Source organism: Solanum verrucosum, unplaced genomic scaffold, assembly GCF_900185275.1.
Source record: "Solanum verrucosum unplaced genomic scaffold, falcon-dt-bn FXZP01000235.1, whole genome shotgun sequence".
Classification (NCBI taxonomy): domain Eukaryota; kingdom Viridiplantae; phylum Streptophyta; class Magnoliopsida; order Solanales; family Solanaceae; genus Solanum; species Solanum verrucosum.
In genome coordinates this window covers 1,379,311-1,392,622 of record NW_026019948.1, presented here as the reverse complement: position 1 = coordinate 1,392,622, position 13,312 = coordinate 1,379,311, and the positions used below count along the sequence as shown (strand labels likewise).

At 30.0% G+C, this 13,312-nt stretch overlaps 1 protein-coding gene across 1 annotated transcript; it reads left to right on the top strand.

Moving 5' to 3' along the window:
- The first annotated feature begins 8,700 nt into the window (after window positions 1-8,700).
- On the top strand, window positions 8,701-9,716 carry LOC125813390 (zinc finger protein ZAT10). Its single transcript, XM_049492897.1, has one exon. The coding sequence runs from the start codon at window positions 8,782-8,784 to the stop codon at window positions 9,553-9,555; it is 774 nt and encodes a 257-aa protein (XP_049348854.1). The 5' UTR covers window positions 8,701-8,781; the 3' UTR covers window positions 9,556-9,716.
- Window positions 9,717-13,312: the final 3,596 nt, after the last annotated feature.

Below are 13,312 nucleotides of genomic sequence, written 5' to 3'. Positions count from 1 at the left end.
AAATCAATCATTTGTGGTTGATCAAGATTTCAAAAATATTTTTGAGAGAAAAATACTATTTTCATTTTTTGCTTATTTTTCCTCTAAAAGCTTGATCAAACAATTCAACTTTTTAAAATAAGCACTTGATAAAAAAAAATTGACTTTCAGAAACTTGATCAAGCAAATTATTTCGTTTATATTATTTTAGCTAGTGACATCATCATTTATGTTGTAACATATTATTTATTTTTTCTCTTTTATCTTTATTGAACTTGTTAACTAAATAACAACTTTCTATGAAGTGATATTTTAAAATTGTAAACTATCAAAATTACAGATTTTTCACAACTAAGAAAGCAAACTATTGACATTCAAGATTTGGATTGAAAGAATCAAAATCTAAGATTATATTGATTTTTGTTTTCAATTGATTATGAAGGAATAATTCTTTTTACCAAAAATGTCATGTGCCCAAAAATACTTTATATTATTCTTTTATCCTATTCAATTTATTGTATGCAGCATGTTTCACGACTTAAATTCAGATCATATTATCTAAGGAACTTCAATGCTAAAAGCAACTCAAAAAAAAAAAGTCAATGCTAATAGAAAAGCTACCTTTAGTGGTGAAAGGACTTGTGTTAGGTGCACAACTTAGATAATTTTAGACGACATACGCGATTGAGATTGAAATTTTATGTTTGATTTTAAATACTTTTATCTGAAGTATGACCTTTTGTGAAAGTCGGATATTTAATCTAAAATTTAGTATGATTTGTCAAGCCAACTTCAGATACTTTTTACTAAAATTGTGGCTTGGTAAGTCCTATTCTATACATATTTGATTGAAATTGTGAATTTGGCAAGGCCAAACTTTGAATATTTTTTTACTAAAGTTATGAACTTGACAAGACTTACAATATATAATTACTTACCAATGCCAACTTTAGACATATTTTTACTAATGTTTTGACCATGAGAAGGCCAACTTAATACATTTTTGACAAAACTGTAAAGTTGGGCTCTAAAGGCCTTCTGCTAAAATAGATTTGGGCCACACAAAATTGAGATAATCGTTTTGATTTTTGAAAATCTCTATTTACAATATATTTAGTTTTTAAAAATTATTTAAAACTTCATCAGTTTTGGTAAATTTCAAACCATTTATGCTGCTGTTTTTTTTTCTCCCCAGACTGTGGGTCAACTTCAAACCATGCTCGGGTGATTGAGATTTCCTGATCAATATGAGTTGTGATGGAATGATTGAGATCTCTTCATCCTTAATCAAAACTCTCGAGTAAGAACTTTTGAGAATGAAATAAATTATGTTAGAACGTCGTCTCAAAAATGAACCTTACATTGCGCAAAGTCAAATTTAATCACTTCCTAATACGAGTAAAAAAATAACATGTTTGTCTACCAAGAAGTACCATCTACACTCTTTGTTTTAGTTTGATTCACATGTGTTTCGTAGGTTGAGATATAAAATTTGTCTTCTCTCTAATGAATGGTAAGATGTACTTTTAAGTTCAATGAATACTAGACTAAGTTATCGAAAATAATCTCTTATTTTTATAAAATTAAACTTGTGCAACATAGACCAATTTTCATTGAAAAATGGAATAAACGTGTTTCATATTGTGGAATGCATCTTTTGGTTTATTTACACTCTATTTGGATCATTGTTATCCATTGTTTCATAATATTTTGTATTGTATTGTACTGTATTGTATGGTAGATACAATGTTTGGCTAGACTGTATTGTTTGTTGTTGTTTAATAATATATTTACTGTTTGGTTTGACTGTATTGTATTGTATTGTAATTTATAAATTTACTAAAATATCCTTAATTATTTTAGGGTAGGAGGTTTGACTAGAATTAAATAATATAAGGTAAAGGGTAAAATAGTATTATGAAATATTATGTAAAGATATAATTGGAAAAAGAAATTAAGTAACAATGGGAACACACCAAATTGGTTGTTCCATAAAATGGGGATTTTCATTGTTACGTAACAACAGAATTTAACAATACAATACAATTCATTTTAAGTAACAATCAAAACAAACATTGTAGGTATAGTAACGATACAATACAATACAATGGGTAACAATGATCCAAACAGAGTGTTAGGAGTATATAATTCTGGAAAAAGTGAACGATTTTTTTGTTGAAGTTGTGCCACGTGACACAAATATAAAAGACCTCTTAAGGGCATCTCCAACCCAAACACCAAAATTTACACCAAATTTGGTGTCAACACTCTTTTTGGTGTAATCAACTCAACCCACTGCACCAAATTTTACACCAAAAAGAAATACTTTTCTCTCTCTTCATTATTATTATATTATTTCTTATTTCATTTATATTTTCTTATTTCACAATTTCAGCCGCAACCATAACCACAACAATTTTTGACCCCATACAATTCATATTTTAATAGTATTGATGGATCCGGAAAGAATCTATCAAATTATTAAGTTATTGTCGTAATATTTTTAAATTATTATGTTTTGTTGTACTTTTTAAAATTATTATGTATTTTATATTTCAATTACTATTTTGTTGAATGTTTATTATTTTCGGTTATTTTTAAGTCATTGTATTATTTGTTTAAAAATTTATATGTTTGCATTTTAAATTTTTGTGAAGGTTAATTGTAGTTATATCCAATTATAATTTATAGCAGAATTAACATAAATTTAATTTTTTTTTAAAGTCATATATAGAAAAATTAATTTATAAAAAAGCTAAATTTTATATCTAAATTAATATTATAAAAATATTACATAAAAAATAATTAAATATACAAGAGATTTAATCAAAACATATAATTTATATAATGTTTAATTAAAAGTTTGTATAATGAAATAATATTAAAATATTCAAAAAGTAAATTGGTGTGATGAATAGTGTTACATCAAATTTGGTGTAACACTATTCACACACTAAATTTGGTGTTGGGTTGGAGATGTCTAAGTGAATGTAATTAAGCTTTTATAATTGGATATACGACGATTGTAGCCTAGTTGTTTCTTCTTTTTTTCTCCATCATTTTTGTTATCATTTTAGCATCTTGACTTTTTATTTAAGAGATTAATTCGAATATTGCTATGTCATTTTAAGTAAATTATTAATTTTAACTACTCTATTGGTATGGGGTAAAAATCAGACTATACACATGGTCGAATTGGAAAAAAAAAAAAAAGGAGTATTAAGTGATACGTGTAATCTTTAAATAATACGCTGAATCTTATTCAGTCTAGATATGGTGAGAGCTATACCCCCAGCCATATTAGTGAAGAGTAACCTTATTCAGTATGAGTCTTTGTCAGAATAGAATAAGGATAGTCACTTAACTTTTATTTTATCACATTATAGTTATTAAACTTTTTTTTCTAATAAAGATATCACTCAACAAATTTATTAAATATTACAGAAAGTTATTAAATATTTGTTATGATTAAAAAGATCACTCATTGTACCTTAATATAAGTAATATTATGTCCGCTGCATCATGGTGTCTTCTAGTTCTATATATGTTTCATCATAGCTAGTGAGCTTACTACTAAATTACTTCGAAAAAATTGAGTGACTTTTGTTTATAAAAAATAATTTTATAATTTCGATTCAATAAAATAAAACTTAAGTAATTATTCATTAAATTAACTCTTAATTTTTTTAATTCATTGTTGATTATTGGGAAAAGGGTCTGAAAAATATTTCAACTTTGGCCGAAATTGTTGTTACGATACCAAACTTTATGGAGGACCTTTTACCCCCTGCACTATTTAATAGTGTATTTTAAATGTATATATATGCCCACGTGGACACAATACTATTTAAAATGATGAAATATTTATGATGTTCACGTAGGCACATATATACTTTAAAATACACTATTAAATAATACAGGAGGTAAAAGGTCTTTTCCAAAGTTTGGTATCATAACAACAATTTCGGCCAAAATTGAAATATTTTTTAGACCCTTTTCCCTTTATTATTTTGTTCTAAAATTACATGTATATTGAGTAAGCAATGACTTTAGTCTTCAGCCGACGTTGCTCTTGCATGACACATGATATTGGCTTTATCTTACTAGTATATACTTAAAAAAGGGAAACTTTCACATATAACCACTCACAAATAGCCTAATTACTCTCCATAGCTATAGTTTGATAATTACAATTCATAGCTACATGTTATATGGAGGAGAGAGGCAAGCGAGACTGGGAGAGAGAGGAGGCAAAGAGTGGGAGAAAGGTGAATTGTATATGTATATAGGTTAGATAATTGTATATTATACATATTTATTTGTATATATGGCAAGCGAGATTGGGAGAGGGAGGAGAGAGGCGAGCGAGATCGGGAGAGGGAGGAAAGTGGCGAACGAGAGAGGGCAGAGAGTGGGAGAGAGGTGAATTGTATATGTATATAGGTTAGATAATTGTATATTATACATATGCATTTGTATATATGGCAAGCGAGATTGGGAGAGGGAGGAGAGAGGCGAGCGAGATTGGGAGAGGGAGGAGAGAGGCGAGCGAGATTGGGAGAGGGAGGAGAGAGGCGAGCGAGAGAGGGCAGAGAGTGGGAGAGAGGTGAATTGTATATGTATATAGGTTAGATAATTGTATATTATACATACGTATTTGTATATTCTAGTGAATTATACATATACAAACGTGGCTAATTATACAAACTCGAAGTCAGCCCGCGTAATTAATGTATAATGTTAGTCGTGAATGGTAATTATAGCAAACTATAGCTATAATGAGTACTTAAGTAGTATAAGTTTGCTTAACCGCGTAATTTTCCCTTTAAAAAATGTCAAATAAAAATTGAGCTTTAATTCTTCTAGTACTTTCCTTATTATATATTTTTCTTCCAAAGCTTGTTATAAGGCCAGGTCCAACTCGAGCCGAGCTTGAGTCGACTTTTCATACTTCTTTCGTTCATTTTAACTTGTCATTTATTTAGTATTTCATGTGAAAAATTTCGGATAAAGCGCTCCCTAATGAAGACGATTTCGTAAATATGAAAATTCGAACCTGAGACCTCTGATTAAAGATAAATGAGTACTTACAACTCCACCATAAATAAAAAAATTATTGTTTATGAATAGAAAATTACTAAATTTACACAATTGTAGCTAGGTAACTAGCTAGCAATATTTCCTTGCATTCCTATGCTATTATTTTTTTTTGTCTATATATAACGATTAGCTGACTTACTAATAACCAATTAGTGATAAGTGGTACTCTAGAAGTTTCTGTTAATTAATATATTAGTGTGGAATTTTAGATGTTTCGACGTTGCCAGGTTCTTGGTACCTAAAATATGGGGTCAAATATGGACTCTCTTTAGGAAATTCAACTGTTAAACAGTACATGTACGGCTACCGGTCAACTACCAAATTTTTTTTTGGGGTGGGTGGGGGAGGAGAGGAGATTAGGATGCCGGATCACGGATACAACGAAATTCGAACTCTCATTAACAAGGTGATCGATAAAGTTATGGTCAACTATCCATTGTTCATGCGTAAATTGTGTAGTTAATTAGTACTAGTACAAGTTCTTGTATCATTTAAGATAGGATGGAGTTATGATATATTGATATAGTTGAATGAGTTCATATATAATTAAATATTTATTACTAATTAATAAATATTTTAATATATATTATATTTGTGAAAAATAAATAAATTTCTATGCACACGTACTAACATGTTGTATCCGCCACTTGAATACATGAATTAATTTTATTTTTACGAAGCAATGTATATAGGAGTATATTTTATTTTCAACATGTTTCAATTCAAAATATTAAAGTAAAAATTTCATGAGAACTTATTTCGACCTCATAGTTAGATGTTTTTTCTCTTTTTTCTTCTCATGGGGTATTTTTTTAAAACTAAAATTAGAGTTAGGCATATTACATTAAATGTCACGAACATATGTACTATAGATACAAATGAGGTTAGGTGGACTGCTTAAACAAGAGAATAGAGATGCATATAATCATGATATGTCGATTACCTAATCGAATCGATCTATAGTAGTATAAGCATAATTTTGGTGGGATGAATTGAAGGATCGAAAACAAATTAAATAAAAATTTAGATTATGTCAGACGGTATTTTATCATGCATTTGGTCATCTCACATAATCTAATTTTTTTCTTAGAAATCTCTTAGGTGTCCCTTATTGCTCATATCAAACGAGGCAACGACCCAAGATTTCCAAGAATTTTTTAGTAGTATTACTTTATCTTTTTTATAAATGTAAGAAGAGAATAATACTAGCTAAAGTTATAAGGTCAGTGCAAACTCATAATATCCAGATTCATTGAACACTATGTTAAGAAGTAGCAACATCATGGGATGCATCACTAAAATTGAACAGGCATGTCAAGTGGAGAATGACCACCTTTTTATTCGTCCTTTGACTACAACTATTCATTGTTATTTTGGTAAAATAGAATAGTATATGAAAGAGTTTGAATGCCATTCAAATTAGGGTAACTTTGAAGAAAATGATTCATATAATTTTAAAACATTGTGTATATTATAGTACTAATGTAGTCTTTTTGCCTCTATTTTGATCACTTGTTAATTTACTGGAAAATACCATGTCTTTTCCTTAAAAGCCATCTTTTAAAATTAGTAAGAAATGGTCCTAGCAAATGTACCAAGTATTTGTGAGTCACACTTATGTCACCCTTGCTATGATTCAATTATTAACAATCTAATAATAGTTCTATTAGATAAGACTAATGACTGTGAATTTTTTGTATAATTATATAGTGTCCGAGTTAATTTGTGTGCATTTCAATTTTTACGAGGTATCTATTGGCTATTACCTCATATCGTACAGATATCAGATAATTTTATTCATCAAGACTTGGATAACAACAACATATCAGTGTGGGGTCATGGGCAGGGGCGGAGTCAACATATATTGTTAGGGGTTCATCCGAAGCTCCTTCAGCAAAAAATATTACTATTCATACATAGTTAAAATTAATTTTTATGTATATATAGTAGATGTCGAGTCACCTTCGATTAATTCGTGTGTTTACTTTTTTCAGAATTTGAACCCTCTTATTAAAAATTCTAGCTCTGCCACTGATTATGAAAAGACTAAAGTGCACACTTACCTTACCAATATCTAATGTTATTTTCAAAATATCCTCAGCTCCATCAAGACTTAAACAAATAAAAAATAAATTAACTACTAATATTTTTACTCTACTGAAATCTCATGATTATCAATTGTTCCGTTTACTACTAAGCCACACACTTTATAAAATAATTTACCTAATAAGTTTGTATGGTGAAATAGCTATATATACCATGTCTATCTAAAGTCAATTCACCAATTTTTTTTATAATGTGCAAATTGGTAAAGATGCATGCATTTATATATGGGTGAATTAGCAGTAGCCGACTCTTGATGAAACGAAGTAAAAGTCGGCGAATCCAATTCAGTCACAGTCACCCTTGGCAACTTTAAGTCTTCAATTACCTTACACACACACGCCCACACACACACGCGGCTGCTCTAGAAAGGCTTTTGTCATCTTTTCCCATAACTTATGCCAAATGGACTAACTCAATAGCTTTTAAACTTATAAAATTAATAACCTATGCTTGATAATTAGGTTGGAGATAGGTGAGAAGATTATTAAAAGAGGGAAAAATTAGTTCCTCTCTATTCAATTTTCTTCCCCTATTTTATTCAACTAAGCAATAAACTTTCCCATTGCATCTTTTTTTTTTTACCTCTACACTTGTCACTTGTTAGTATGAAACTTATTTACAAGAAACTATAGATAAATACTATCTAGTAAAAAACTATAGAGATGACGGAAAAGGTTCAATTATACTCTCGTTTTATTTTTACTTGTTATATTTGAATTTGACATATTTATTAAAAAAAATTGACATGATTATTTATTATATTATCTTTTTTAATTGATGTTTAGTAGTATTAAATCTTGAAAATGATTCTAAGAGTAAGTAATTTATATTAAGGGTAAAATTTGGAGAAAAATAATTGTCTTTTCTTGATATATTAAAAGTGACAAGTAAAAAATGAATATCTATTTTTGAAATAATTAACTAGTAAAAGTAAAGGAGGAAATTTTATCACTAAACGTGTAATAACTCACAATGGGGAAAAATGGTTTTATTGTTATTAGATACCGCATCGTCTTTGTTAAGGAGCGTTTTACCTATCAATATGGAACACCTCAATGCAAATTCAAATTTAATAGAACTTTAATATAAATATCAGATAATAAATGAAAAACTAAAAAAATTACTCACAAATTACAAAATAAATATAAATTACACTAGATAAATTTAATACGGGCGACTTCGATTAAGAAACGCGTGAAGCGTGTTTCTTTTGGTGTACGTTTTGAGTTTTGACACAGTCTATAGTCTTACTAGTCTTCAGTCTTAGCTCACTCAAAAAAATCTCCCTTTCTTAGGTTCCTTCCTCTCCAAGCCCCACAAAAAATTTAGTCATTTAGACTTCACTTCCACTTTCCAGTGCTCCACTCCCTTTCCTTTTTTATTTTTCAATTCAATTACTTGGTTAACCATCTTACTACAACTACCTTCTTATTCTTTCCCACGCAACTTCCTTATTTCTTCCCCTTTATATATCCCACAAACTCCTCTTCCACTCTCATTCACTTAATACTCATAAAACTTCTCAAGTTTTATAATATTCTTAACACTCTCTCTCTAAACACAACAGACGAATAATTCAATCAAATTGTTATTGAGATGGCCCTTGAAGCTTTGAATTCTCCAACTGGTACTTCAAATCCGCAGACGTTTAAATTTGAGAGCAAAGGCCAGCAGCAGCTTCGGTACCTTGAGAATTGGACTAAAGGGAAGAGATCTAAGAGGTCACGGAGTATGGAACGCCAGCCGACTGAAGAGGAATATTTGGCGCTTTGTTTGATTATGCTTGCGCGTAGCGATGGCTCTGTTAATCAGGTACGATCTCTACCACCGCCGGTGCCAGTGATGAAAATCCACGCGCCGTCGGAGAAGATGGAGTATAAGTGTTCGGTTTGTGGTAAGGGATTTGGATCTTATCAAGCTTTAGGAGGACATAAAGCTAGTCACCGGAAACTCATCGCTGGCGTCAGCGGCGGCGGAGATGATCAGTCAACTACCTCTACTACTACTAACGCTACCGGAACTACTAGCTCCGGTAACGGTAACGGTAGTGGAAGGACTCACGAGTGTTCGATTTGTCACAAGTGTTTTCCTACTGGACAAGCTTTGGGAGGACACAAACGGTGTCACTACGACGGTGGTAACGGTAACGGTAACGGAAACCCTAACAGTAGCGTTAGCGCTAGCGTCGGAGTTACGTCGTCGGAGGGCGTGGGGTCAACAATCAGCCACCGTGATTTTGACTTGAACATCCCGGCTTTGCCGGAATTCTGGCCTGGATTTGGTTCCGGCGAGGATGAGGTGGAGAGTCCACATCCGGCGAAGAAATCACGGCTATCTCTACCTCCAAAATTTGAATTATTCCAACATTAATGTGACTTTGATTGCTAGGATTTACGAATTTTTTAGACAAATTATATGTAATTTTTTCTTTTCATTGTGGGTGGGAGTAAAATTTTAATTAAATTATATATGTATATAGGACCTAGCTAGTTATAGTGAAAATTCAATTGATTGATTTATTTTTTATGGAATTACTTTGTTCACTTGCACTTTGGTTTCTCTAATAAAAAACATATAAATTTTAGCTAAAAACTTCAATAATTTGTTAGTTTTGATCTCCTGATTAATTCAAATTCGTGCTACGTAGGAATTTTCTATCAAGAATTTTTCTTAAATATAAGATCTTGGATAAGAGATGAGAAGCATCATCCCTGTACCACATTCTTTCGTGATGCGTGTGATTATTTTTAAATTTATTTTTACAACTTGGATTTGAATGTTTTTGATCAACAATGAAAGAATATTGTGGAGTAGAGAAGTGATGATGGCGGTGAGAATATTTCAAACTTCCAATTGTGTACAAAAGGGTGGCCAGACTATGTAAGTTAGTTGTTCACGCGTTTCGGTTCCATGTGCTTTCTTGGACTAGTTTTATCACCCACTCAAAATGGATGCAAACTACTAATGATTTTACTTTTCCAAATTGGAATATGGAATATCTTTTGACCAAAAATTATATGGTGACTTTAATTTTCCAGAAAATGAGATTTATTTTGTAACATTATAAAGTTTATCTTTTTTAAAGAGTTAACAAGTACAATAAAGTACGAACCTAAAATTAGTCTTGAATTAATGAATTATGTGGTCCATATAAACCATACTCACTAATTTTCTTTTATACGACCGTGGTGTTCATATCAATTTTTACGATTAGTTTTACGTGGTAATTATCACCTCTTACCAATTATAAATATCAAACAACGACACTGTCTATCTAAACTAATATTAAACCTCATAATTCTCAACGCAGACTACAGTTAGACTGCATACTCATTAAACTTGTGCACGCCCAAAGTTAGAAGATATAGATATCAGTTAAAGCCAAGTTGAATGACACATTGATCGTGATGCTCAGGTCAGCTTTCGCGCAACTCAACTAATTTCACATGATACCTATCACCTCTAGTCTATAACAGATATCAGATAACTCTATCCATCTAAACTAACCTTAGTTTTTTCGATCTCTTGGTTCTCAAGCTAGGCCAGTGCATGCCCACTAAAATTAGGAAAAGAAAAGGGGAAGGCAACACTTATGTGCTGCTAATTAAGTACATTTTAATATGATTATTGATTACCTTTTAAAATAGTACTAGTTAGCAACAAGCTAAGAACAGGTGACAGGTGTTGAGAGGGAAAGAATGAAATAATAATAATTAATGAAATGAATAATATAGGGTCATGGATAAGCACAAGCACGTTGTATACTTGTATGTGGTGTATATATGATTAGGATGACAAATATGCCTGCCGACCTTTGCTTTTAATCCACTACCTAATTAACCATTAAGCAGTTTGTTTAATGGTTGGTTAAAAACCAGCTTGTATATCATCCCTACACAGTTTTTTCATTATATCTTCGATATTCATTTTAGAGTTCAATTAATCCGTAAGATAGGTTCAAAGATATAGAAACACTTTTTACTAAAATTTTGCTCAAATAAGACCGAATTTTTGAAGTAAGGATATATAATCATCTAGTAGCCTATAAGGCTATTCCCTTAATTCCATATTAGTTGATCAGTTTCCTTTTTAAACGCGTATTAAGAAATCATAAATAAGAAGATAATTTGTTAATTTATCCCCTTAAAAAAACTTTTTGAAAATTATACAAATAAATATAAATACTTTTAAAAAGAATTAATATAAGAGAGTTATTTTTTTTTTTAATTGATCAATTAATATGAGACAAATTCTTCTGCCTTGTTCGAATAGGTTTTGTATGATTTTTTTTATGTAAGTCGACAACTTGCTCAATAAATACAGTAAACTGTCGATTGGTTTTAAGACTAATTTCACAACAGCCACCAACTTTATCCAAAAACTCTCGTCATTCCTACAATTGGCACTTGCCACAAACATCTAAATGTTTTCTATGTACAAATTATATATTAAATAGATATCAATAATTTAAAAGATTAGAATTTAAAATTCATCAACTTCAAATTCTAGATTCGCCTCCATTGAAATAAATAATACTTCCTCTTAATGAGAAGCTCCTACAATCAAATAAATGTTGTATAATTTAATTAAGATTCATAAATTTCAAAAGTTTATGTTCAAAAAGATATTACGATATGTTAAAATCACAAGTTTTAAGTAAAAAAAATTATTTAAATTTCATGTCTAGTTAAAGTATACCAAAAGGCGAAATAGTGAATAATCAAGCTGTAAGTTCATGAGAATACATTTAAAAAACGTGGAATATTAGTACTTGCGTGATAAAAGGGTAAATATACTATTTGCTTTTAGATTAAAACAAAGAACTCTATTTCCTTATTCTAAAATAATACATAAAAAATAGGTACATTTTTCTCACGTTCAACATTGTCAACGTGATACATGAATTTTTGAGAAAATATGCCTCAGATCCACGTTACAGTTTAATCGTCTTAAATTATGCAGATAATTATTCCAACTCACATGGACATGCTTAAATATAACAACAATACAGTAGGGGTGGATTTAATTATATTGGAAGATCTATTAATTAATATGTAAGTGTTTTAAGCTAGGAACCTAGTAACAAGAAAATAATTGCTGGTATATATATATATTAACATTTTTGGGTATTTTCCCAATTAATTAGATATATTAATATTCACTTAAGGTTCAAGCTCACAAAGTTTGATCAATAGCTGTGACAGTACTGACTTTGAGATGGTGTGAACAAGTTGTCCTACTGGCTCGGAAATTTTAATTAATATAGACATTGTTTGAGCTATAATTAACTATATTTAATGATAGTTCAATGTATTAAAATTGAACAAGTTACATGTATGATCAGTTCGTGGTCAGCATATTAAAATGTGAAAACTCCAGTGGAATTTAAGGGTAATAACTAATAAATGTGTTGACCAAGAATTTAGAAGAGTTCAAATGTACAATTTTATCTATGTGAGTTAAATTACCAACACTTTGTTTGGAAGGTTGTTAGTACCTAATGCGTTTCATAATACTATATTATTTTGATAAATATAATGTTTGAATAGATTGTATCGTTTTTTCTTATTAAATAAGCAACACATCAATATTTTGATGGACAAACCTAAAAAAAAAAAAACTAGTATACGTAGTAGAGCTATTATAAAAAGGTAGTGTAAAGGATAAACTAAGATTAGTAATATATAGTAAAGAAAGATCAAATGAGAAGAAAAATAATAAGATGACGACACTATTACACCAAATTATCCATTACATAAGAATTAGATATTTCATTGTTACATAACGATAACTTTTACAATGCGATTTAAACTAACACTCATATTATAGTCATATGTAACAACCATCCGATTGACGATCATGGTAAATATAGTTGACTTATAGAATAATACTCTTAACTTAATTTATTTGATTTATGCGTTATTATTTTATTGAATTATGTAATTAAAAAACGAATATGTTAATTCTAGTGCATAAAGAATAAAAATATTACTATTTTGGCCAATTAACTAAATTTTGTTTTTTCATTTAAGAGATTATTAGGTAGGTACTGAAGTCGGCATAGGCACAACCATTAGCAAGAACATAATGCCCTGTCTTCTATGCCAACTGGATTAGTTGCCAATTG